The sequence below is a fragment of the Myotis daubentonii genome, chromosome 6 (assembly GCF_963259705.1).
Source record: "Myotis daubentonii chromosome 6, mMyoDau2.1, whole genome shotgun sequence".
Taxonomy (NCBI): domain Eukaryota; kingdom Metazoa; phylum Chordata; class Mammalia; order Chiroptera; family Vespertilionidae; genus Myotis; species Myotis daubentonii.
In genome coordinates, this window is record NC_081845.1 from 29,638,167 (window position 1) to 29,666,147 (window position 27,981).

At 38.3% G+C, this 27,981-nt stretch overlaps 2 protein-coding genes across 5 annotated transcripts in view; one reads left to right on the forward strand and one right to left on the reverse strand.

Annotated features, from left to right (window-relative positions):
- The window catches only part of PEX3 (peroxisomal biogenesis factor 3), a 30,682-nt gene extending 15,804 nt beyond the window's left edge, over positions 1-14,878 (forward strand). For 2 of the 3 annotated variants that reach the window (XM_059700547.1, XM_059700546.1), the window contains 9 exons: positions 1,379-1,422; positions 2,639-2,763; positions 3,049-3,115; positions 3,221-3,275; positions 3,832-4,000; positions 5,710-5,780; positions 7,549-7,671; positions 11,291-11,387; positions 12,674-14,878. In XM_059700547.1, the coding sequence (XP_059556530.1) occupies positions 1,379-1,422; positions 2,639-2,763; positions 3,049-3,115; positions 3,221-3,275; positions 3,832-4,000; positions 5,710-5,780; positions 7,549-7,671; positions 11,291-11,387; positions 12,674-12,757 (835 nt within the window). In that variant the 3' untranslated portion in view covers positions 12,758-14,878. The remainder of the gene's footprint in view (positions 1-1,378; positions 1,423-2,638; positions 2,764-3,048; positions 3,116-3,220; positions 3,276-3,831; positions 4,001-5,709; positions 5,781-7,548; positions 7,672-11,290; positions 11,388-12,673) is intronic. The other variant, XM_059700548.1, reaches the window with a different exon arrangement.
- FUCA2 (alpha-L-fucosidase 2) lies at positions 493-27,945 on the reverse strand. 2 transcript variants are annotated; one of them, XM_059700550.1, is made up of 7 exons: positions 27,535-27,945; positions 24,685-24,872; positions 21,722-22,061; positions 20,204-20,414; positions 19,762-19,952; positions 17,893-18,001; positions 493-516 (listed from the first exon to the last, which is right to left on the reverse strand). In XM_059700550.1, the coding sequence occupies exons 1-7, from the start codon at positions 27,801-27,803 to the stop codon at positions 511-513; spliced, it is 1,314 nt and encodes a 437-aa protein (XP_059556533.1). In that variant the 5' UTR covers positions 27,804-27,945; the 3' UTR covers positions 493-510. The 2 variants fall into 2 exon arrangements, with proteins under 2 accessions (XP_059556533.1, XP_059556532.1); XM_059700549.1 differs by lacking the exon at positions 493-516 and adding an exon at positions 16,059-17,125.
- Between the last annotated feature and the right edge of the window lie 36 nt (positions 27,946-27,981).

Consider the following 27,981-nt stretch of genomic DNA (forward strand, 5'->3'; position numbering starts at 1 on the left):
TGTTTTTGTATTAGTTTTCAGTCAACTAAGGTCTCTTATAAGTCTGTCAAGCAAGTTACTTTTCTCTTTAAACTAATTATGATAATAGCTGATCAGAAATAAAGAAAAGATTGGTAGTCTTATTTTGTAAGTTTAGCAAATAGGCTTCCGTCACTGTTTTTAGTACTTGGCATTCTTATTGAAGATTGATAATAACAATGATGTTTTGGTGACAAAGAATCTTTAACATCTTCTATCATAAAAGAAATAGAACACTTTGAAAGGATTAGTTTAATTCTTAAGACATTTTAGTGACACTAAATAATTCAAAGTATGAATTCATGATGTATTTTATCTCTTTGAACGTATGTTCATATAAGTATATAAATACACATATATATACTATCTTAGTCTGCTGAAGAAGCTTAGAATTGCTACCCAGTGGTGATGAATATCTTTGATCAAAGGTTGCCATCTCAGACTACCTTTTCCTGCAACCAGGAAGTAGGACTCTTGGAGAAATAGCTGATTTCAGGTCTGCAGCAAGAAATGAACAAGATAAACACAGACACTTTTTTATGTCAGTAAGCAGGGAAGCTATCAAAGACTAAATGGTGTCATGTCAAAAGGATTCAGGAACTAACCTGAATAGTTCCCCCCCACTTGGTCAAAGATGGACAGTTTGAACATTAATAAGAATAAGTAGTTGAAATACATCAAATATATATTTAAATTCATGTGTCTGTAATGATACTTTAAAGCAAAAAAATACTTCATTATTTACCTTTGAATGATTATAGAATCTACTTCATTATATGTAAAATGGTAAATGTGGGGAAAAATAAACATTGTTTCTGTTTTTCCTACATGATTTTATAATACATACTAGAGGCCCAGTGCATGAAATTTGTGCCCTTGAGGGGGGTCCCTCAGCCCAGCCTGCACCCTCTCACAGTCCGGGAGCCCTGGGGAGCAGGCCTAAGCCATCAGTAGGACATCCTTAGTGCTGCCACCGAGTCAGGAGAGGCTCCCACCACTGCTGCTGTGCTCGCCAGCCAAGAGCTTTTGCGTTGAGTGTCTGCCCCCTGGTGGTCAGTGCACGTCATAGCAATTGGTTGTTCTGCCGTTTGATTGACTTGCATATTAGCCTTTTATTATATAGGATATGCATATGCTTTGAAAGAGGAAAAAAGACTAGAAGGATATATACCAATATGCTAGTGCAAATAGTTGTTATCACTGGTTACTGAAATTATAGTTGTTTTTTACTATATTTTGTGGGTTTTGTTTTTGCAGTTACCCTGTAATAAACTATAATTAAATATACAGCTATAAAATGCAAAGTTTTCTGTTAGATGATCTGAATATTATTTTCATATATTCTGATTTTTTTCTTTAGGCCTTCAAACAAGTTAGAAATATGGGAAGATCTGAAGATAATAAGTAAGCTTACATACTCTATAACAGCAGCACATCCTTAAAATATTTCTGAAGGGAAAATTTTGTACTCTATGTTGATGACTCTTCTTTATCTCATAGAGTTGTCAGGATTAGATAATTTTCATAAAACAAGTAGTTCAGTGTCTGGTCATTGAAAGTACTGAGTATTAATAGTGTAGGTGGTATTATTGTATTGTTATGATAATATATACACCTGTCCTAGACTATATATGCTTATACTGGGTACTGATATCTGCAATATTATACTTTAAAGTTTTTATTCCAACCCAGATAGTAACTTTACTTTGTATTGTGTGCACACTTTTATTAGTGATAAAAGTTTGAAGCAAAGAACTGTCCTAGCACATATATATATATCCATGTCTTATAACTTCATACTATCATTCCTCCATTTTCCCATCCATTCAACTAAACTTTATCAACTGAATCATGCTTAAGGCTTCCTGTTTGAAAATAAATTAAATCTTTGTAGTACCCTCTTTTTCCTTTGATCTATTATGCGATCTCACACCCCTATATAATACCAAATATTTCTACATTCCCTTCTCCTCACTCCCACTCACTCTTTGACACACTACAGCCTGGATTCTACTCCCATGTCTCCACCCATGCAGATCTTGCAACATTAGTAGTAACTTTTATGTTGCTAAATCCACTGGACATTTTTCTCCTGTAGACCTCATGGCAGCAGTCAACACCTTTGCACTCTCCTCTGTTTTGAACACTGTTCTATGCTACTGTGACACCTCATCTCCAGATGTCTCCCTGTGTTTCTGTGCCTTCCCCTACCCTTTAATGGGCTCATCCTCCTTTGCCTGCCTTTGAAAGCTGGAGTTCTTCCAAGCTTAGTAAAATTCTTATACTCTGAATTAGCTCCCTGGGAAAACCAGAGTTCTGAGGCTGCAACTCTTGGTGCTTCCCAGTCCTTTCTTATTTAACTTTTTAAAGTTAATAATATGTAATTCTTCATTCAATATATTGGTTATTGTTTTAATTAAGAGATCATACCTAATGTACATTAAAAAGTTATGAGATAGACTTTGAAATATTTTGAATTGACATATTTTTGTATTTGAAACAGTTACAAATGTATTTTTAAGTCATCTTATGAAAAAATAACCATAGCAATGATTCGTGTCTTTACACATTTATTTGTTTTAATAATAGTACCAATGGTTGTTTTTTTTCCTCTATGAAGGTTTTACAAGAAGTATTGTAGCTGTATATAGTACATGTATGCTGGTGGTTCTTTTGCGAGTCCAATTAAACATTATTGGTGGATATATTTACCTGGATAATGCAGCAGTTGGCAAAAATGGCACTGTAAGTGGAATAAACTTAAATAGATAGTGCCCTTTGTTTCAAGAGGTTCTAATTTTAACCGAATATTACTACTTTTGATAATTTCTCTAAATTAAATATCTTTATATTTCATGTGATTTTAAACTTTTAGCATTATTATCTTTTATATTTTGAAACTAGACTTTTTGTTATGTTAAAGAATTTTATATTGCCCATTCATCCAGGTCCTGAAAATCTCAGCTCAAGTTACATTGAAAATGTTATTTACTAATAATATTGTGTAATTTAACCTTCTATTTTGTACAGACAGTCCTTGCTCCCCCAGATGTCCAACAGCAATATTTATCAAGTATTCAACACCTCCTTGGAGATGGTAAGATTCTTATTTGTGACCTGTAAACTAATTGTAATTCATTCATTTGTATTATTGAGGAATTTGAAAAGTAAACAAGGCTTTATATTTGTTTTCTTTTAATAGGCCTGACAGAGCTGATCACTGTCATTAAACAAGCTGTGCATAAGACTTTAGGAAGGTGAGGCATTTTGCTTTGGCTTTTCTGACTTCTGATTCTAATGAATAAAAGAAAAATTAGAATTGTTCTAGCGAAGCTAGTAACTTGACAAAGATTGTTCATGAAATTCTTTGTAAGCTACTAAGAGACATAGCCCTTGGATATTGCATTGTGGAATCCATTTTCTGCGTTAGTAACGACCTTTTGATACTGAGGATAAACTCTTAATGTTTCATTGTTTTGTATTGATTTCCAAACCAGAAATATTTGGATTGTGGGGTAAAAACCTACTTTAAAATTTGCCTCTGAGGCTTTTATCTCCCACTTATACTGGTAATGTCTATAATTACAGTGGGAATTTTCTTGTGAAATCTGCAGCAAGATTTTTCTTGGCTCTGTAGTAATGCCCCTTAACTGATGGCTGATTTCTTAATCTACTCAAGTGATTTCACAGTCAGCAGTTTCAGGTTTGACTGGATGAAACAGGATCCCAGGTAGTAACCTGATAGGAAAAAAGTGTGTGTAGGATGTATGGTATAGTTTCAATTAATCCCAATTTCCTTTTCTCTGTTTCTAGTGTTTCTCTTAAACATTCTTTGTCCCTTTTGGACTTGGAGCAAAATCTGAAAGAAATCAGAAATCTCGTTGAGGAGCATAATTCTTCCTCTTGGACTAATAACAATGGATATAAATCTTTATTATGCCATTATATGATGCCAGATGAAGAAACTCCATTAGCGGTTCAGGTACTTAATTCATGACCATTTAACCAAAGCTCTTACTCTATATATTTAAATTTTTTACTGTCTCTTAAAATGTAGATTTCTGAGTCTCTTAAAAGGTAAATATTTGAAAAATATATATTTCAATAATTTAAATAAAACTCATCAATTTAGAAAATAAATTTCATATGACTTCTAGTTAGAAACATAATTTTAGATATTCATCAAATTTTTATTGAGTATTAGGTATGTGACAAGTACTATGATGTATGATTAGGATATAAAATGAATAGGACATGCTCATTACATGTGAGAAGCTCAGGAGACAAATTCAGCTCATGTGGCTAGAGAATATTGTATTTCTATGAGATCAAGTAGCAGAAGATAGAGCTAGCCCAGCCGGTGTGGTTGAGCATCAACCTATAGACCAGGAGGTCATAGTTCAATTCCTAGTCAGGGCACATGCCTGGATTTCTGGCTCGTTCCCAGCAGGGGGCCTGCAGGAGGCAGCCGATCAATGATTCTCTCTCATCATTGACGTTTCTATCTCTCTTTGCCTCCCCCTTCCTCTCTGAAATCAATAAAAATATATTTTTAAAAAAAGAAAGGTAAATTTTAATCAGGCCAGTTACCACTATCACATTTGTTTTTTAAAATAAATCAATGATGGCACTATCTAAGTGGACTGAAGGAAGTTGTCATCTAGTTGAGAAACAAAGAAAGCCTAATCTAGCAGTTGCCCACCATGGTGTTGCTGCACCTGTGTGTTTCAGGCAGTTGTGATTTACGTTATTCATTGATTAAGAATAATAAAAATGCCAAAGAGTGCAGGTTCTGTATCTCATTTTAAAATAGTTATTGGCTTTTTCATATGTAAGTGGATTGCACCCATGCATCTCTCACTGGACAACTAGAGAAGGCTTAGACCAGAAAGGTCCCTATGCCATACCTTAGCATGAGAACAAATAATGCCGTATATTTCATTGCCTGCAGGTTTCCAGCCCCCTCCCTAAAGACCCCAAAGATAGACCTGTTGGGTGTTGAGATATTTTGTATTCATGAGGAGGCCAAAAATAAATTGCAACCCGTTTAAGGCATCCCTGCAGGATGGATGGAGGCTAAAATGAACCAGCAGAACAGATGGGACAGAATTAATAAAAGAAATAGGAGAAAACTTACTAACAAGCCAGAATCTCAAGGAGATGTGATAAGAGTATTTAAAAAGCATTCTGGAATTTTAAAATTCAGCTGTGGAACTAAAAAAAAAAAATGATTCAAAAGAACAGATGTAGAGAGGAATAGTGAGCCAAATATTACCTGAATTGAGTTAAAACCTGAAACTTCAGATTGAAAGGACACACAGAGCCCCAGACTAGCATAGATTGGTCCAAAAGATACATATATATCCTGATAAAATGTCTTTCCAATAAAGGGAAAAAAAATCGCAGGCCTCTGCAACCACAAGGACTGTTTTGTTCTTTGCAAATATATGCTAGAAATGTGTCTAAGAGGGCCCAGATAAACAAAGATCTTACAAAGTATTATGATTTTCTTTGATTTATCTTTAAAAGCACATGAGTCTTTACAGTTCTTTTATAGTTTAACATTTTTTGCTTGTTGGTAGAACATAGACTTTAGGATTTCATCAACTCTGGAGTTTATTAATATGACTAGTTTCATCATAACCCTGTGCTAATATTTGAAACCTGAAGTATGGCATTTTAATTTCATAGGCCTGTGGGCTTTCTCCTAGAGATGTTACCACTATTAAATTACTCAATGAAACTAGAGACATGTTGGAAAGGTATGTATGCTGTATGTAACAGAGAACATGTGTTTCTGTTTTGATTATACTCTTACCATTTTTAGTCCTTCTTGAAAAACATATTTAACATAATCTCTTGTCAAAATTAAATTTTGAATCTGTTGCCCTGCCTTTAACTCATGCCTGGCCCACTTACTTCCCTAGCCTAGAGAGTCTATATACTAGTTGAGGGACTGGAAAATAGTGTTTATATTTTGAATAAAGCTTTCAGGGATGATTCTGGTATACCCTGTGTATACTAGTGTATTCTCTCTCTCTCTCTCTCTCTCTCTCTCTCTCTCTCTCTCTCTCTCTCTATCTTAGGATAGAATATAATGTTTCTAAAACTTTGAGTGATAAAAATTTCACATCTTGCCCTAACCAGTTTGGCTCAGTGGATAGAGCGTCGGCCTGCAGACTCAAGGGTCCCAGGTTTGATTCCGGTCAAGGGCATGTACCTTGGTTGCAGGCACATCCCCAGTGGGGAGTGTGCAGGAGGGAGCTGATCGATGTTTCTCTCTCATCAATGTTTCTAACTCTCTATCCCTCTCCCTTCCTCTCTGTAAAAATCAATAAAATATATTTTAAAAAAAATTTTTTTTTCACATCTTCCCTAAATTGGGTATTACTTAGCGCTGCCGCAGAGGCGGGAGAGGCTCCCACCACCGCTGCTGTGCTCACCAGCCATGAGCCCAGCTTCTGTCTGAGCAACACTCCCCCTGTCGGAGCCCACCGACCACCAGTGGGCAGCTCCTGCATTGAGCGTCTGCCCCTTGGTGGTCAGTGCATGTCATAGCAGCCGGTTGTTCCACCATTGGGCCAAAACCGCTCTCCGACATCCCCCAAGGGGTCCCAGATTGTGAGAGGGCACAGGCCAGGCCAAGGGACCCCACTGGTGCACAATCAGGGCTGGGGAGGGACTCAGGAGGTTGGCTAGCTGGGGAGGGACCACGAGTGGCTCCAGGGTGTGTCCAGCCCATCTCGCTCAGTCCCGATCAGCCAGACCCCAGCAGCAAGCTAACCTGCCAGTCAGAGCATCTGCCCCCTGGTGGTCAGTGCACATCATAGAGACTGGTCGACTGTCTGCCCCCTTTGTGGTCAGTGCACATCATAGCAAGCTGTTGAGTGGCCTTAGCATATCATTAGCATATTACACTTTGATTGGTTGAATGGCCAACCGGCCAACTGGACACTTAGCATATTGGCTTTTATTATATACAATTTTTTGTGAAGTGTTAATATGTCATAACAGAAAGATCTTGAACTTTAAATTTAAAAAGGCTTGGGTTCAAATTCTACTCCCCCATTTACTAAATTCAAACCACTGGACAAATTTCTTTATCCCTCAAGTATCCAGTTCCTCATCTGTACAGGATAATAAAATGTTCTAAATTACTGGTATTTCATGATGGAATATGTAAAGCAAACCAGTAATCTATGGCTATAAGAGGATTTCTCTTTAAGAGTTTCTTCAAGAGAAGAAACACTATTACTGAAATTTTAAAAATAAATTGTACAAAATGCTAACCAATGTAAGAAAATTTAAAGAAGTGGATGAATATTCTCATTGTGTTGTGTTAAATAATAAGCTCTCTTTTTATACTAATTTTTAAGGATTGACTCCTTGATATATTTTTATAGTGTTTTAGGCTGTAAAACCTAGATTGTGACTAGAAATGGTGGCTCTCAGTGGTAGCCACAGTTCATGAATTTATTTCCTTTTTCATTGAGACTCTAAAAAGTAACTTACCCTTCTTATTTTGTGTAGTCCAGATTTTAGTACAGTTTTGAATACCTGTTTAAACCGAGGTTTTAGTAGACTGCTAGACAATATGGCTGAGTTCTTTCGACCTACGGAACAGGACCTGCAGCATGGGAACTCCATGAATAGGTAAGATAACATGTAAAAATGTTACCAGTCTAATGAATACTCTAATAAAGTAGAGCTTTGGTTCTGTTTATTTTCTGTAACAAAAAAATCTTAGAGGGTAAATTTGAATGCTCATTTTTCAACAAGTTAAACTTCATTAACCCAATTATACCTTCATGAGTAGAACTATTTCTAGACTCAGTATTAAAACTTTAATTCCTTGTAAAAATTTTCCCAATATATATAAGTACTTAAATTGTGAAACTACCCTTCTATCAGCCAAATTCCAATTATTGGTATGTGTTTTTAACTCTTTAGAATACAAAACTGAAAATGTTTTAATGCATTCTCTAATTTTATTCCAGTTCTGCAAGCCATAATTGGCCTATATAATTCAATACTTTTGGGCATTGTAATAACCAGGCATCCCTGTAATAGGTTTCCTTTTGATGAATTATCTCCTAGTTCTATAACTACGTCAGTGTATTCATTTTGTAGAATTGAGAATATTTAGTTAGTTCCATTTGTTAGTAATTTTAATTATAACTATTATTAAGTCATGGATTTATGCTGCCAAAGGTATTTTATGATTTTATTATATCCTTATCATCTAAACATATCACTTTGGATCTCCTATTAAACTTTACAATCTTTAAGAACCTCTGTCCTTTATATTAAACTCAGAAAATAGGTATTAAATCAACTAGGGGCCCAGTGCATGAATTCGTGCATCTTGAAAGGAACTGTGGGCTGTGAGGCTGCAGTGGGCACAGGGGCAGGTCTCGGCCCATCCTCCACGCCCCCTCCCAGCACCTCCTGCCACAGCCCCTGGTCCCCTCTCTGCCGGCAGTCCCACTCCCACCACTCCCATGCACTGATGGTGCCAGCCCCGCTCGCACCCACTTATGTCACAGAGCTATTGGGGCCAGCGCCAGCAGCAGGTGTGAGCAGGCCGGCGCTGTCAGTGGGTGCAATGGTGGCTGCTGCCCCGATCATCCCTCAGGAGCTGGGGGAGGTGGAGAAGCCCTCCGGGGTGATAGAGGCTGGCAGCCGCCACTTGTACTCACTGACGGTGCTGAGCGATTGGGACCAGTGCTGGGTGCCTGCAGCATGTGCAAGCAGCAGCTCGGGCACCAGCTGTAAGTGCAAGAGGCAGCTGCCAGCCCTGATCACCCCTCAGGAGCATGGGGAGGTGGAGAAGCCCTGAGGGGCAATTGGGGACAGAAGCTGCCGCTCCCGCCTGCTTACGGTGCCAAGCAATCAGGGCCAGTGCCTGGTCCCAGCAGCAGGTTTGAGAGGTGGCTCTGGCACCAGCAGCGGGTGCGAGCAGGGCCGGCGCTGGCAGCAGGTGCGGGCGCCAGGCAGGACCGCAGCACATGGGAGCAAAGAATTTTTAGTAACCACCAGAGGCTCGCCCCGATGACAGCGACCAGTGCCCTGCCTTGGTCTGGCACCTCTGCTCATCATCCTGCCACGGCCAAAGCCCACCATGTTCCGCACGTGCCCTCTGGTGTTCAGCGCACGTCATAGCGATCAGTTAGGTTGTTTGGTCTATTTGCATATTAGAGTTTTATTTATATATATATTTTATATATATATATCCATCTAGGAGGTTTAAACAATAAAAACATAAATGAACTGATAGAAAACAGGTGAATATTTGATATCAAAATGGAGAAAAAATAATTCTAAGATTGAAAGAACTTTAGATAAATAAAATGATAGGTTTTACAAATGTAGAATTTAAAACTTATAAATCAAACAAGTTTATAATTTAACTAGAGGCCCAGTACACAACATTTGTGCATTGTGGGGTCGGGGGGAGGGGAGTCCCTCAGCCCGGCCTGTACCCTCTTGCAGTCCAGGAGCCCTCAGAGGATGTCCTACTGATTGCTGTCAGACATCCTTAGTGCTGCCGGGAGGCGGGAGAGGAAATAATTTGAACTAAGAACTATAACTCTTTAATATAGTGTTGAACTGGAAAGAGGCAATTGACATTCAGGGCAGAAGCCACAAGGCAAAGACTTTGAAACAGGAGGACCAAGGTTCAATTTAAGGACCTGGAAGAAGGCTGATGTGGCACCTGAACAGATGGAACTAGGGAAAGAATGGTGTGAGATGGAGTTGGAGAAGTCGGCGCATGCAGATTATGGGTGTTGGCTTGAAATGCTGGGGAACTACTAGAGAAGTGAGAAAAGTGACATGATGGGAGTATTTTGATTGCTTTGTGGAAAAGAAATTGGGAAAGGGGAAGTTGGGGTGGGACATAGCAATGGATGAATGAAGACTTTTATTAATCAATTCAACGAGTATGTATTGAGCACACATGGTACCTAACATCATGGACCTTGTACTAATATTTTGTATGATAGTGGTGTCTTCGATTCCTATTGAAGACAAATTCACAAATAAAAAAAAAGAAACAAACAAATCATGACAGATTTTGAAAAATGGCTACATAGGTACTATGAAAGAGAATGACTAATTTCTTCAGGAGTTCATAAAACCTCCCTGCTTTTTTCTTTTTAAGCATTGCCTCAACTCTCAGCAATAGCATACTCATTAGACACCATTGCTTCAGCATTTTCATTATATTTTAAAGAAAATTTCTAGTCTAGCCTTAGGTTTAAATGTATAAAGTATGATATTTAATATAATAAACCTAAGTCTGTAACCAACACACAAAAATTCATTTTATCATTTAACAGTAATTATATCATATATAATCATACAATAATTTATTCATCTCACAAATGCTTACTGAACACAAGTTAGAATATAATTGCTGTATTTTGGACAGGAGATAATGCTTAACTTGGACTAAGTTTGGCAGTGGGGAGAAGTAGACCCATTTAAGAAATATTTAAGATTGTGGAGAGATTGGATATACACAGGAGAAGGAAGTGCCAAGGATAATGCTCAGGTTTCCTGTTTACACATTCAGATAGATCATGGCACAGTTCACTGGAATAGAGGGAAGAAACATTCAATATTGCTAGTTATTGAGGAAAATACAGACCACAACTGTGAGATACCATTTTCAGCTATCAGACATACAAAGATTAAAGAAAAGATAATGCTCGACACAGAAAGAAGGCATGAAAGACCAGTATTCTCACACACTGCTGGAGAAGCAGAGGACATTTGAAATATACATTTGAAACCTTGAAAACATTCCTACCCTTTAATCCAGTAATTCCATGTTAATACAAAGAGTTACTTATATTAAGGAAAATTAGGCAAAAACTTAAATGCCTAATTCTAGGGAATTGATAATATAAATTATCACACCTAGTTTGATTACTATATAATCATTAAAAACAGACAAAAAATTTGGAAGAACATTTAATAAGATGAAAACATGCATATATGAATAAAAATTCAAAACAGTGTTACTTGGGAAGTTATAATTGTATGTTAAAAACAAAAAAAACAGATATGTGTAAAAATTACTGAAGGAAATTAACCATGATGTGAATTACAGTTGTTATTTCTAGATGGTAGGATTATGTGTGACTTTTATTTTCTTAACACATTTCTGTAAGTATTTTTCAATAGCTGCTTATGAATTTATAATTAAAATGTTAAATACATATAAGATAAAGTTTAGACAATACTAATTACTGTGATGATGTTTCAGTCTTTCCAGTGTCAGCCTGCCTTTAGCTAAGATAATTCCAATAGTAAATGGACAGATCCATTCAGTTTGCAGTGAAACACCTAGTCATTTTGTTCAGGTAAGAAGAAAGCTTTGGGATATTTGGGGTATTAAAACTAGATTGCATTAACATTTGTTTTTGTCAGTCTTTAAATTTTAACAATCTGGAAAAATATGAAGTGTTATCTTCTGTGGTCAATTGAGCATCTTTCATTGCTTGTTGGCCATTTGTTTATACTTTTTTAATGATCTGCTCAAGCTATTTCCCGTTCTTTTATTGATGTGGTTTTCTCTTTACTAATGAGTTGTAGAAGTTCTTTATAAATGCTCATAAAAGTCCATTGTCAGATATATAGGTTGTATTTGGGTTTTGTTTTTGTTTCTTGGATGTTTGGGGGTTGTTTGTTTTTGTAAAGGTGTCTTTTGATTATCAAGTTTTTAAGGTTAATTAAATACACTTATTTTCTTATCTAAAAAAAAATACAAAAACTAAATTGTATTCTTGGATATTGTCCTGTTTTTCTAATATAAAATTGCACTTCCCTCCTGTGATACTTGTTCAAAGAAATAAAAAACTTAAAATCATATGTTAAGTGTGATAGAATGCCCATGCGAGTAATAATGTATCATGGCAAATTTATGAGGTTGGGAATACCTTTCTCCATGTTATAGTCCAACACCTGACAGACTGTATTGTAGCCCTAATAAAATCTAGCGGTCAGTTGAATTTACAGTGTTAATGTGTTGCATTAAGCTGTGTTAGCATATTGAGCCTTAAGGCAGATCAGTATACAAGTCCTCAAATTTTGAGAATAAAAAAACTTTTATGGAGAAGTAAAGCATTTTAATAATTAATATAACTATTAATAATACACCAATAATTTGCTCACTAAAGCTACATAGACAGTGGGCTGTTTAAATTTTTCCCTAGACTACCTATTTCTCCATCTTCTTTCTTAGGAAAGCATTTTAGAATGCATTGGTTAACACTGATATTATTAAATGGATAACTTTAAATCCTTGTTAAGTGTTTTTTATCTGAGTCATTTGCAAACTTGGAAACTGTATTATAAGTAAAGAATTACTTGCAGTATACCTCAATTCCAAACTACCTCAATAATGTGCAGTGAGAAGAGTCCCTAGGCGTAAGGGTAAAGATGGCATCCCTCATATAAGAACCTAACCAATAAATAACTCCTAGAATTTATTATAAGAAAAAAATACTCCTTTCATTAAATGGTTTTTGGTTTTTTTTTTGGCTTTAACACCACAAAACTTAGTGCTAAATTCCTTTCTTGATTGCAGAAGTGAATTCAGATTATCTACACATTTTCAAACTGTAACATTTTGTTGTCATCTTTGTAGGATCTGTTGATGATGGAGCAAGTGAAAGACTTTGCAGCTAATGTCTACGAAGCTTTTAGTACCTCTCAACAACTGGAGAAATGACTTTTTCCTTTCAAAAAACCTACAGTGGAATTAATTTACTTTTAAATGTACACTGAATAAGTCAACTATATAAATATAGGGTAATGATTTGTTACGAAAATGCCTAATAAAAAATATTCTGAAAGTCTTCATTCATAATAAAAGATTTATTCGTCATCTTTATTTTTTAAAGTCATCAACAGACTAACTAGTTTTTGTGGGCATATCTGAATGTACACAGCACACAGATCAGAACTTGTTATACCATGGATATTAGTTCCAAATGGACTGAAAACTAAATGTAGATACTTGTTTTGTATAATATGAAACTCAGTATACTTTGACATTGATACTGAGGTAAAATCTCTTTGGGAAGTAGGTGTGAAGTTTGGAAAATATGCTATTTAACGAATCAAAGTTCACTGAACTGCAGCATACAGTAGTAAATCAGACTTTTCTGCAGTTACTCCTCAAAGGAATAAATTATGTGTCTTAAATATATTTGATGGAGGACTTTGCTTTTTATAGAAATCAGTGAATTTAACAACCATGACCAGCATTCCTTTTTCTTCACTGTTGTTAACAATCCTTAGAAAATCACATAGTGATTTAGAGGCTAAATTGTGTTGATGTCGTTTACTCACATATTATTTTAACTACATACTGTCATTCATTTGTATGTAAATAACTTTAATAACTTACTTTGTATTGATTTTAAGCACAGTGGATATTGCAATAAAATATTTTAGTAAAATATGGTTTTGTTAATACTTTATAGCCATTAATTTATTTGTTCCATAGCAAACTATATTTTGTTTATCCATTCATCTGTTGATGGACATTTGGGTTGCTTCCGCCTCTTGGCTATTATGAATGATGCTCCTATAAGCATGAATGTGCAAATATCTCTTGAAGACCCTACTCTCAATTATTTTGGATATTTACCCAGAAGTGGGATTTCTGGATCATGTAGTTCTGTTATTAAGTTTTAGAGGACCTTCCATACTGATTTTCATAGTGGTTACACCATTTTACAATCCAACAGTGCACATGGGTTCTAGTTTCTTTACATCCTTGCTAATACTAGTTGTTTTGTTTTGTTTTTTGACAGTAGCCATTCTAATGGGTGTGAGGTGACATCTTGTGATTCTGATTTGCATTTCAGTGATTTGTGAACTTCATATTCTTGTTGGCCATATGTAAATCATCTTGGGCATAATATCTATACAAGTCCTTGCCCATTTAAAAATAAAATTGTATTGAGCCCAGCCAGTGTGGCTCAGTGGTTAAGCGTCGATCAATGAACCAGGAGGTCACAGTTACATTCTTCGTCAGGGCACATGCCCAGACTTCAGGCTCAATCTCTAGTACGGGGCATGCAGGAGACAATTGATCAATGATTCTCTCCAATCATTGATGTTTCTATCTCTCCCTCACCTTTCCTCTCTGAAATCAATAAAATTATATGAAAACAAAAAAAAACAAACCTCCCTACAAACTAAAGCCCTGGACCAGGTGGCTTCACAGGTGAATTTTACCAAAACCAGATGATGACTACAAAGAAAGAAAATTATAGGCGAACATCCCTGATGAACATAGATGCTGAAGTCATCAACAAAATATTAGCAAACTGGATCCAGCAATACGTTGAAAATATCATACACCATGATCAATTGGGATTTATTCCAGGGATGCAGGGTTGGTACAATATCCTTAGCATTTTTGCTGTTATGTTGGGGAGACACTAGTTTTCAAATTTCACTTTAATTGGTAATATAATTGATGTCTTTTAATTTGTTTAGAAAAAAAGTAGCATTTCCTTCTGAAAATAAATAATTCATTTTCTTTAGTAAATCTATAGTGCTATATTTATGTAGGAAATTAGGACAGAAATAAATCATGTATCATTAGTATATTAGATATACCAGTACTAGTATTTTCAATAATATAAGAATATTTTCAGTAACATTTTATGTTCCTCCAACATAAATGTAGCTCAATAGTGGAAGGCAGAAAATGAATTATGAAGTCTTCTAAGTCCAGGCTAGGCCTGACGCCACAGCTAGAGAGTCTATGTCTAAAATGTTAAAAAAAAAAAAAAAGATTTAAATGTGGGAGGAGGGCAAATGCTTCTTTTCAAAATGTGACAGAATATGATGTTATTTCTAATAGGGAGATATAACAACTGCATTTTTGGAAACTAGTCAATGTGTGTATAATAGGGTGTCTCTTCCAGCAGTATTAACCCAGGATTTCGTCCAAAGAAAATTTGAGGCTGAACAGATGTGGCCTTCTAAAGATAAAGTGATCAGCTGAAAATTATCACCTACCATCATCTGCATCTGTAGTTATGGCAATTGAAGAGATGACAAGGTAAAAACCACATATATTTGAAGTTAATTGACCTTAGACATTACAAACTTGTCTTCTCTCAGTACAGTAGGAACCCTCTTGTCTGGGACCCTTAGTTGTTTGGTTAATCCAAAAAGTCACTAAAGCAGGCATCATAAAAAATAAATAGCCCTGGCTGGTGTGGCTCAGTTAGTTGGAATGTCATCCTGTGCCTGAATGGTCACAGGTTTGATTCCTGGAAGAGTATGTACTAAAGTGTTAATAGTAGTGATCTGAACAGTGACTTTACCTTTGAGCATTTCTGAGTTTTAAAATATGTACAGTGAACATTTATTAGTTTTATTACCACAAGGAAAAAAAACAATTTTTAAAATAAAAATACAATTACTATAAGCATTGGATGTATATATTGGGCCAAATTTATTATATACCTTCCAGTTGTATTAGTCTTCTAGGATGGCCATAACAAAATGCCACCCACTGGGCAGCTTAAACAATAATTTATATTCTCACAGTTCTGAAGGCGGACAATTCTAGGTGTCATCCGGTTTGGTTTCCCTTGAGGCCTCGCCTTGGCCTGCAGAGGGCCCGCCTTCTCACTGTATCCTTACATGGTCTTTCCTCTCTGCTTGTGCATCCCTGGTGACTCTTCCTTTTATAAGGACACCAGTCATATTGGATTAGGGCCCCCACCCCTGATTTTATTTAACCTTAATTATCTCCTTAAATGCTGCACCTCCAAATATAGTCGCACTGGTGATTAAGGCTTCAACATTTGGAAGCAGACACAATTCAGTCCTTAACACCACCAACTGCTAGCTACTCTAAAACAAAAATTTCCAACTCTGAATTGCACATGAAATTAAATTCACTATGGAGAGACTTTAACAGCAAATATGGGGGAGAGAGAAAATTTCCTCCACCCTTCTAGGTTCTTCCAGCTGGTTTAATCAAATCAACATGAAACAGATAAGAGAAGATAATCAAATTTAATCACATGCGTGCATATGAGAACTCCACACATAGGAGAGGTTCAGAGACAGGAAGTTAAAATGAGGCATTTATGACATTCTGAGCTAAGGTTGAGGAGTAAGGAAAGGCCCATGGAGGCTTCAGAGGGAGGGAGGTCTTTGCAGGATGAAGAGAAAATCAGATGCTCAGTACTTTGAAGTTGGTCCTGCCCTGTCACAGAAAGGTCTTAAGAAGTTATTTCTTCCCACGATGTGTACAGCGATGACTGACATTTCTTTGTCAAAAATGTCTTAAGTGGGAGAACATGTGCAAGGTTTGTGATTGGAGAATTAAGTGGAGATGGTAAAGATTGTTAACTGACCCAAGAAGGCTTGTAACAACACTATTCTTGGAATTATGTGGATTTTCTCCTTTGTTTTTAATATTAATTTCTATATTAATTCTAACAAAATTAAATATCCTATCAAAGATTTTTAAGATATTCTTTGTTTACTTTGTAGATCTGTCAGTTTACTTGAAACATTAAAATGGTGAGAAATATATTTTTAAAAAAAAAAAAAAAACACCAAAAATGTATCTCTGGTGATAACTCTTATTATGGGCAAGGCCCCAAACTTAAATTCCTTAAGGGAGAGATAAAAGTTTCTCACGAGCCTCAGAGTCTCAGTTGCCTTCAGCTCAAAAGAATACATTCCAAAGTGGCGCATCTTGGCGAGGCCTGTCCTGAACACAAGGTCACTGGAGAGTTACAACAGTTACATGGGTAATTTAAGGAGTAAGAGGGGAAAGGGACTGTATTGCCCAAATAAGTACTTGACTTTTCTTGACCCATTTTACATTTGCTTTCTCCATGTGCTATAATTATAGAAACCTGATATTTTCTAGTCTTAGATGTAACTGCAGCATGAACCACTCCGCTGCACATTAGATCACGTTAGTTAGTGCTAGAGCCCAGGCCCATTTACAAGGCATCTGATGAAAGGTGAGATGTGGCAGTTCCACCATAATGCCATTTTTCTCCAAAGAGATCCATTTAAGTGGCTGTCCATGTCCCAGTAGCTTAACCTGAAATTAAAACACACACACAAATGTCTCCAGGTATATCTGTGACTCGCCCACTTTACTGAGAAGGGGTGGTTGATATTCCTTAAAAGCATTGTAGACAGAAGATTCATTTTTTACTTTTATTTAGTAGTTCACAAGCTATAAGTAAACATTAGATTTCAACTCCATCTTCTTTTTGGCCTGATCAACCATAAGCATTAAAAATGAAATATGAAAATACGATGCAAGGAGAAGCATGTGGACAATTCACCTCCAAGAAAATTGTTGATTTCTTTAAAATAAGCTATAAAATATATCAAAATGAATCCAATACCAGACTTAGTGGTTATAACTATTAGATTAACCTTTAACTTTCTCCAAAGTATTTTATGAACTTAACATAGTAGGGCTAAGACTTCTTCCTTTTATTCTAATGTGTTCTGGGTGGGATGTCAGGGAAAGAATACAAATTCCAGTTTTATGAAGAATCATTTCGGATGCATACAGTGAACTTGAACAACATAAAACAACTGTAAGGAAGAATATTTTACATTGATGTGAATGGAGATGACTTATCTGCTTTATAAGTTCAGTTTTCTGGGAAATGAAAAAAATTTTTCAAAGGTTCTGGCCAAATATTTCCATTAATGAAGCTCATTTTAAAATTACTCTTATGGGTAAATAAGAAGAACACATATAAGGATCTCCTTAAAGTTAAAAGTTATGTTTTTATCAGGATATTCTAGTCAACAATTTAAAGGAACAATAAAGATAAAATTCCCTCTTACCTCTGTTGACCCCAGAGTAGCTTTGGGTTGGCCAAGAAATAGCTGTCCTGATGTGGGCCATTTGAGAAACATGGCATAGACCAAGTTTTCTTTAGCTTTTGATGTGTACCTGGTTAAAAGGGGAGGAAAGCATAGTAATATTTCTCATTATTTATAGGTCAGGTCTGAGTTATTTATAGAGATACTTCCATTTGGTAAATATTTACCAAGAGGGAAAGAGCTCTCACAGTGAGGAGGGGAGAGCAGGGCCACCTCAGGTAGGTGACATTGGCAGGAGCCAGACATGGGCTTTATAGGCCTTGTCGAATGCCTTGACTTTTTATCGTTATTTATTTTTTTAAAGATATGTTTTTATTGATTTTAGAGAGAGGAAGGGAGAGGGAGAGAGATGGCAACATCAATGATGAGAGAGAATCATTGATCAGCTGCCTCCTGCATACCCCCTATTGGGGATTGAACCTGCAACCCAGGCATGTGCCCTGACCGGCAATCGAACCATGACCTCCTGGTTCATGGTTTGCCACTCAAACACCTAGCCACACTGGCCAGGCTTATCTTTACATATTATAATAAAGGAAACTTGATGGAATAACTGTTAATGATTGTGAAGTCCCAGATCAGACACTCTCATAGTCAAATATAAGTACAGAAAAAAATTCCACAACCAGATTTAAACTGGGCTCTGTGAAATGAAGGCTCAGTACTGAGTTCTCATTATGGCTTCTCACAGACCCAAAGTTATAAAATTCTACAACAGGTTGCTTCTGTCTGCATTGCCTTAGTTTATTTTCTTCAATGGGCTAACAATTTTTTTAAGTCACAATCAAGTGAAATCAAAGAACAGTTAGTCTAATCTTTTTACTTGATCAGCTATAGTCACTTTGGTAGCAACACAAGGTGAATTTTTAGAGCTCCACTCATACTACTCTTATCTACACTAATAAAAGAGAAACATGCAAATTGGTGTCACTCTGCTATGCCCACCAGCCAATCAGAGCAACTATGCAAATTAACCCAACAAAGATGGCAATTAATTTGCATATGCAGGCACAGAGCGAAGACTGAAGGCTCCAGCCAGAGTGAAGACTGAAGACTAAAGACTGAAGAGGCTGCAGCGGAGAAGCCAAACCTCGCTGGGTCCTGGGTGCTGGCAGCCAGGGGAAGGAAGGACTATTGCACGAATCTGCATGCAACAGGCTTCTAGGGTATATATAAAACCTCACATTAGAAACCATCACATAGGCAGAGTCTGATTCAGGTTCTCATTGGCCCACAGAACCTTCCAAAACTCAGATAGGGGCCTGAGGCAAGGCTTTTAAAGAAAAATACAGCAAAAAGAAAAATTATCAAGTTAAGATAATTCATTTTAAAGAAACTTAAGGTTTAGATTTACTTGGATACTATAAACAAGTTGCAATTATTTTAATCAACTAGTGCTGTTATTGGAGCTGATTTTTAATATTTTTTCATGCCCTTTGGCACTTCTTGCTTGCTAATTTGATGTGATACGACACCTGCAAATGTTAGAATTTACTTAACTGACTAAACAGAAGTCTCTCTTTTGGATTAACCACTCAAGGTTTTTCAATTTTCTAAGTGGCTTATAATTTTTATAAGAGTTGACTACTTTTCACTAAAATTTGTCAACTATTAGGAGGTATCTAGAGATGATTTGAGCTCAATTTGCTAAACAGTAAGTGTTCAAAAACATGCTTCCCCTTCTCTTCATAGAAAATAAAGTTTGGAAAGTGTTTTGTATAGAAAGTCATTCATCCAATTTCCTCTTTTATCCTATTTTTCTCTTTATATCTCTGAGAAATTTTAAGTGCCTTCTTTTATCAGATAGCACTGATAACAAGAATAACTTACCACACATCTGGGGTGACAGTGTCATTCTGGGATCTCCAAGTGTTGGTTTCATAAATGGCTTCTCCATTGACTTTTAGCCAGGTCCCCATTTGCCTTAATCGCTCCTCAAAAATTGGAGAAATGGTGCCATCCTTAGTGGGCCCAATATTCATCAACAGATTTCCTCCACATGAAACTGTTTCTACAAGTTGCTAAAAAAAATAAATAAATAAGAATACATATAGTTTTTAGAGAGATAAAGCAATTCCATCACAAATGCATTAATATGTTGTACGTATGGGTTTATACATGAATATTTGGTCACTATCTAGGAGAACAAGCATGGAAGGCAGAACAGGGCCCTGTATTTATAAGCCACTGAGCTATACAAATAAAAAATGATTCTCACACACCCACACTATTAAGAATATTACCATAATTGTTACTAGACATTTCACTATACCTTCACCAATTCTTCAATTGTAAGATAGTCACGGATTCCTGCATTCCTTCTATAGCCCCAGGAAAACTTGTCTATTGTCATGCAGTTTTCCCACTTATGTGGCAGAAGATGTCCTGGGTTATACCGGTCACTGCAGGTATAGTAGCCACCATGCTTACAGATGCTACCAGCTCCCCAACGGTCATTGGTGACTACTGTGTCCCGAACTGGGCTGGAATGAAAAACATACTTTTTAAAGACAAAAAGTAAAATTTTTCAACACAAGAGGAAATGTCACTGAAAAGTGGTCTGACTGAAATTTACTCCTAAAAATGCACTAATAAATGTGTAATATAATACAAAGCCCATGGTTTTGAAGTCAAATGGACCTGGACTGCCTACAGTCCTGTCCCTCTCACTTACTAAGCTTCCTATCCTACAGCAAGGTACCTAATTCCTCTGAGTGAACAATTTCTTCAGCTCTCATTAGAATAGAAAAATTTATATAACACACCTAGTCCAGTGCCCAGCACATACAGCATGAATAAGAGTATTACACTATTTTTTGAAGCTTGCCCCCAATACTGTGAATGATACCCAAAACTGAATCCACACTGAAGACATTCTTCTCACCATTGCCTGAATCATCTCATCTCTTTCTCATACAATTGTGCCTAATACTGAAAGATTTCAGGTAAGTCGACTTGCAATCATGAAATTCACTGTGGTATGAAATATCCTACAATATTGTTTCTCATAAGAGGTGGTACCTCCAGCACCTCTCTACTGAGAGGGGACCCCCGTTTTGATTCACAAATTGAAGTGGATGGCTCCCAGTCTTTCCCATGGAAGGGGTACCTGCTGTTCTAAATATCAAGGCCTATCCAGAGAATTTGTATGTCCGCCCTTCGTGGGCCCAGGGAACACAGCAGAACACTCCCTGACTTCATAACACAGTTCCAGGTACCTTCTAGTTACAAATATAAATTTGTTCCATCTAGTTTAAGCCTAAATAGCAGAGCTCAGTCAGAACTCCCTGTGCCAATGGGACAGGCTGGAACACGCTAGAAAGCAATGGGAAAGAACAGGAAGTGAGAATGATGAAGGAAAAAAGGAGACAGACAAGGGGACATTGACTGGTTATCAAAGAGTAAGAGGATGAACAGAAGAAGCAATTAGAGGGACTAAAGAGCACAAAGCAGAAACAGTCATCGGTAAATAGAGTTGTCCCAGGACAGGAGATGAAAAAGGGGACCCATAAAATTAATGTCTTCAAAATTCTGCACTCTGTGATTTTTGGTCTGACTTCAAAATCGGACTTCTGAATTGTATTTGACTCCCGATTTGTAACTCTTGATTTGTAATTCTTGATTATTTTGAGTAAATATTGATATATCTAATAAGAATTATTTATAAAGATTTCCTCCCCCATATCATACATGAGCCTGAAAGGAAATATTTCAAGAAGCAAGGGAATGAAATGTTATGCATGTATTAGGAACATTTAAGGTAGCTACAGCAGTCTAACAGCATACACGCCTTTCATTGTACAGCCAAGCTAAGAAACCTGTGCTGTTCCAGTAGCAATCGGGTGCCCCTCCATCGCCATCTGCCCACAGGACCTCCGGCCGGTACTTGTTCACCAACTCGTAGAGCTCGGGCTGCATCTTAGAAACTGGAAACTGTCGCTTCTGGAAGGAGCTGGATTCATCATCAAGGAAGAGCGGATGAAACCACTCAAAAAGGGAATAGTAGAGTCCAAAACGCAGGTCAGTCCTGTTCCTAATGGCTACCTCCAGTTCCTTGACGACGTCCCTCAAGGGCCCCTCATCCACAGCATTCCAGTTCCACGAGTGCTCTGAACCCCACAAGGTGAAGCCTGCACAATTAGGTTAACAACCTGTGTAAGTAGGTCCACTTTATTTTAGGTAAATCTCTACCTATGCAAATGCAAAAACATATCTAATCATACCCATGGTATATAAATAACTGCTTCTACAAACAACTGTTATGGCAATTTTTTTTTCATGATATATATTCTGCTTTTATATGAGCAACAAATGATAATTTAAACAAGGTAAATCGAGGTTTTTAAAAGTAACTCTCACCTGGCCGGCGTGGCTCAGGGGTTGAGCTTTGACCTATGAAGCAGGAGGTCACAGTTCGATTCCTGGTCAAAGGCACATGCTCGGGTTGCGGCTCAATCCCCAGTATGGGGCATGCAAGAGGCAGCCAATCATTAATTCTCTCTCATCATTGATGTTTCTATCTCTATCCCTTCCCCTCTCCCTTCCTCTCTGAAATCAATAAAAACATACTTAAAAAATAAATAAAAGTAACTCCCAGGGTACTGACAAGATCTGTAGAGTCTAATCTGTCTTCTGTGTTTTCCCTCATAGAATATAAGCTCCTTGAGGAATGGCATCATGTCTGCCCTGTTCCATGTTATAGTCCCCACCAGCTGCAAGCACTGGGTCTAACACGAAATCAGCAATCAACATTAGGAGGTCACAGCTAAGATTAAAGTAGATTCCCCGCTTTTAGGGTTACTTTATTATGGTGTGATTCTTAGAACGCTGGTGATCCTTGTGTAGCAATAAATCTTTTCACGAGGGGGTTGAATGGGGGTGAGTAAGACTCTAGTCTGTACTTTAAAATACTTCACCCACCATTTGTAATCTCATCTACTCTAAAGTCGTAAGCTAAGATGTTGCTTCTTAAATTACCTAAAAGTGAATTATCTACCAACCACATAGGTCCTTCCATGCTGTCTCGAAGGTGCAGTGTGGATATTTTAAACCCTGATTCAAAATGTTTCAACTTGTCAGGCCCTAAGGTCAAGCAGTGCTGAAACCACATGGGTGTCCAGCTCAGTGTCACCACTGGACGCTCACACAGTGGTCTTCCTGCCTAACAAGCCCAGCAGGATCTGTTCCATGAGCAATGAAAACACCTGACAGCATGGGTCCTAGAAAGTTTATACATGTGAGCTTCATCGTCTGTCCTCACAGTATGACTAAGAGTGGCTTTGTCTGTTGGTTGAATAAGCTCACTGTGTAATACCTTGTCCTTACAGCTCAGAGAAGTTCTAAGAGCAAAGAAGTCAACACATTCACAAACAAATACACATCCTACATATTCATCCAATAGGAGAAACGTCTATAGGAAAATCATTAAGCCACTAGAATTCAAGTAAAAAGGAAAATATTCTAAGATAATTACAGATTTGTGGTTTTGGTTCTTCCCTCCTACGCCCCTCCCCACCCCTGAAAGAGGCAATAGGGCAAGATTTCTTATACCAAGGCAAAGATGATCTTGCAGAGGAAATTGCCAAGTGAATTAACATTAAGTTGGAACAATAACAATTTATTGATGCTTCTTTGATCTTATAAATACTTGAATGTTGAATGATAATGGGTGGAAATGATCCTATTAATGTAGGACCACAGTGATGATTAACTTTATGTATCAATTTAACTAGTAGGCCACAGGGTACCCAGATATTTGGTTAAACATTATTCTTGGTATGTCTATGAGGGTATTTCTGCATGAAATTAACATCTGAATAGATAAACTGAGTAAAGCAGATTGCCCTCCCCAATGTTGTGGGCCTCATCCAATCTGCTGAAGGCCTGAATAGAATAAACAGCTGAGTTAGAAATGATTCTTTCTCTCTGCTTGTCTTTGAGCTGAGATATTGGACTTCTCCACCTTTGGACCCAGGCTTGAAATAGAACCTACATCATTAACTCTCCTGGTTTTCAGGCCTTCAGGCTCAGGCTGGAACTACACCATCAGCTCCTGTGTCTAGACCACTCAGCCTCCATAATTGTGTGAGTCAATTTCTTGTAATAAATCTCTTTATATCTCTTATACTTCCTATTGGTTCTGTTTCTCTGGAGAACCCTGACTAATACACCACTGTGTTTCCTTTGAGATATTCTTCCATTTCTGATATTTCTGGGCACCATTACAGTTCCATAATCCTTTTTCTTTCAGGTAATCTGTGTCACTTTCATCACTAGCAAACTGTCCACCATTTGGTTATGTAAGAGTTGGCCAAAAGCACGGCCATGTGTGTCAGTAATGGCACAAGACTACAGTGGCCTTACCCCATGATGCCTTCCCAGAATGCATTACAGAGGTGAAATGAAAGGAAAGAGCAGAATTCCAATTATAAACTTTGACCTGCAACCCACATCCCATTTCAAATAGCTTTAATCAAATTTTAGAAATATTGCTAAATATGCCTATAACAAAAATGTGATCTCCTCCCTCCTCTGTTATGTGGAGGGTATGATCTTTCTGCCTGCCTAATGCCTCTTAATTGGTGGAACATGTGGTCCCTTAAGTTATAAGCAAATGTCAGTAGCCACTTATGGTTGATCCCAAGAGAATACTCTGGTTTCGTGTAGATGACCTTGCTTTAGTTTCTGCTTCCAAATGAACTACTTTACACTTCATAACCATCGTCCATGTTTGCAAATGTTGCAGTTACTTACCCTCATGATGTTTGGAAGTTAAGACAACATATTTGGCACCAGAAGCCTGAAAAATATCTGCCCACTGGTTCGCATCATAAAACTTTGCGGTAAATAGTGGTCCAAAATCTTCATATTTGAAATCAGGAGGGTAGTTATTTTTCATAAAGTCCACAAATGTTTGTATTTTTTCCTTTTGCCAATACCACCTAAAGGGACGAACAGAAACAGCATATGAAACATTTGAAATGACCAGGCCAGCTCCCTTTACTAATTCTCCCTCCCTCAAATATTACCCAGATTCACTTTTTCACTTCCCCACTAGTTTGACATTTCCTTAAAGAAAGTTTATGTAAACCACAATCCCCCTCGTTTTCCATCTATCCCTCTGTGAAGTCCGCTCAACTCATAAACTAGAACATTCTAGACAACCCAGCCACGCATTTGCTATTAATCCCCACTTTTAAATAGCAACATGAGGTATATATCTTTGTAACGTAAGTGAGGAAAGCTTCAAAGGGAAAACTCAGTGCCTAAAACACAACATGGATCTACTACATTCACTAGCAGAGAACAAATGGGGGAGTAGGCAACAGTAAAATCAAGAAGATGCTGCTATTTTAATCTATTGACTCAGCCTTCAAGGATTCCCTGGTAACTGCATTTATTCTGAGCAATGGGGCCTAAACTTCCTAAGCAAGGCTTCATGAGGAAAACTGTATCAAAAACATAATTTTACATTTTAGACAGATGTAGCAGTAACTTTCCTTATGAAACAGTCTCAAGCCCCATCTCTGACCCATCTTCTACTTTCTCCACCACCACCAGTCCGATACATATTTTTGCAGCTTCCACTGCAGTTTGGACATGGACATGTGACCCATTCTGGTCAATGGAATGTAAGGGGATGCCAACTTGGAAGATTCTGGGAGATGAACAATAAGAAAAACTGGCCTTCCTGCCTTTGGACAAGGTTATGTCAAGTTATGGCCGGCTACCATCATGAGACCACGAAGGAACAAGAGGCTGATGATAACAGAAAGTGTCTATGTCTTTGATTTCATCAATGAGCCAACTACTTCGAACTCTCCTTATGTATGATAACAAGCCCCTACTATCGCACATTTTATTTTTCTATACCTTGAAGTGAAAGTATCCTAATTGATCCACGACACATTTGTACCTTTTAAACTGAACTATAGAAGAAAAAACTGGGACACTCAGAAAGCTGAACAAGGATAAGGGATTTCTCCTATTTCCTCCTAGTGCAGTCTAATTTGAACCTACATTCTCTATATTGTCTAGAGCCGCTTCTCAAATTTCATCCAAATGGACATGAAAAGAGGCACTTGAACAGTCCATCATTTATATTTGGTTTTGCATTGCCTATAAGGACAGCCAGATATACTCATCGGCACTGTTGACTGCCCACGAGTCAAACTGGGAAGGGGAGTAGAGGTTTAGAAAAGACACAAGGGAAATCATGATAATTAAAGAATCGTCTACAGCAGCAGTCAACAACCTTTTGGACCTCATGGACCACCAGTGGACTGTTTGGTGACCACAGGTCTACAGGGTTAATGCACTTACAGACCATCAGAAATATACTCTATCTTGTTTTGTTTGAGAAGTATTTTTATTGTTCTCGGTCACAACAAAAAGTCCTGTGTTCACTGGAAGAAAATATAAAGTTTACCACTGCAAAGAATAAAATTACTCAAAACTAGTTGTCTGTGGCAGAGCATTGGTCTCAATTAACGAACATCAAATCCTCTTCTAGCACCAAATGTATAATTTACCTAATCTTCATAGTTGAACAAAATGATAACTTAATGTATTATCCTATCTAATAAAAGCCTAATATGTAAATTGACCAAACAGCAGAACAACCGGTTACTATGACATGCACTGACCACCAGGGGGCAGATGCTCAATGCAGGAGCTGCCTTCTGATGGGCAGTGTGCTCCCAAGCCGCCAAGCTCTCGAGCAGTGAGTCTGGCTCAAGGCTTCTGGTTGAGCTGCCGTCCCCCTGTGGGAGCGCACTGACTACCAGGGGGCAGCTCCTGTATTGAGGGGCTCCCCCCTGGTGGTCAGTGCGGGTCATAGCGACCAGTCTTTCTACCACAGAAATTTGCATATATATACTCTATAGATAGCATTTATCTTGAAGAATTTAACACCTTAAAGTATTTAATCAGGAAAGGTATGTGAAACACTTCAAAGTTGTAAGAGATTACATGCACATATTTATACAGACCTCAAGGTAAAATCTATCTAAAGGGCAATACTCTTCATATAGTAAGGTGTTATTTTTTATTAAACTACATTCTAGAAAGTTTTTTTAAAAATTCCTAGAGGCACACATGGTAACGTTTTAACATTGAAGATCCAGTGAATGCCCAAATGAACAGATGTTTCCCATACCCGTGCATTTATGTTGTCACCACACTTCATGGCAAAAGGGCTGAAAATGAGCCGGTAGCAGAGGGGACAACGCCCTCTCCAGCGGCAGTTAAGGTGCAAGCCTCAGTGCTCATCCTGTGCCCCTACACAAGTCCATTAATTTCCGCTAGTTTCCTCGTTGGATGGTTACGCTGTAGCGTGATAAATACAAGTTGGCAAGTGCAACTATCCAGGAGCTGAGAAGTCAGAGCCACCTCAAGTGCCTGGCAATAACCGCAGTCACACGGAGGAAGAGTCAATGCTTACCCAGGGCGAAAGCTTACACAATAAATCAGACATTTCATACCCGGAAATTCTAAACGCGGATAACCCACTGGGAGGCGAAACCGCAAGCGGTGGCCGGGTGGCGGCTGGAGGCCGGGGGACAGAAAGAGGGCCCGGGGAGACACGGAGGGAGGCACACTCACCAGAACCATTCGCTCCCGAAACTGGGCACGGAGAACACGCCCCAGTGGATGAAGATGCCGAACTTGGCCTGGTCGAACCAAGCGGGCAGCGGGCGGGCGTCCAGGGACTCCCAGGTGGGGTCGAAGCGCGGGGCGCCGCGGGCGGGACCGGGCGCGGGCAGCAGCAGCAGCAGCGGGAGCGCGAGCCCTACCCCTACCCGCACCCCCACCCCTACCCGCACCCCCACCCCTACCCGCACCCCCACCCCGGGCAGGGCCAGGGCCGGCATGTCCCCGCCGCTGCGTCCCGCCTGCTCGCCCCCGGGATCCGAGGCGCCGGCTGAGTAGGCTCCGCCCCCGTCACCTGACCAAACTGTCCGGGCGACGGCACGTCCCGCTCCGGCCCGGATCCGGGGGTAGCGGCCGCCCCGGGAGGGCTGCACTGCTCACCGGCACCACCAGCCCTGT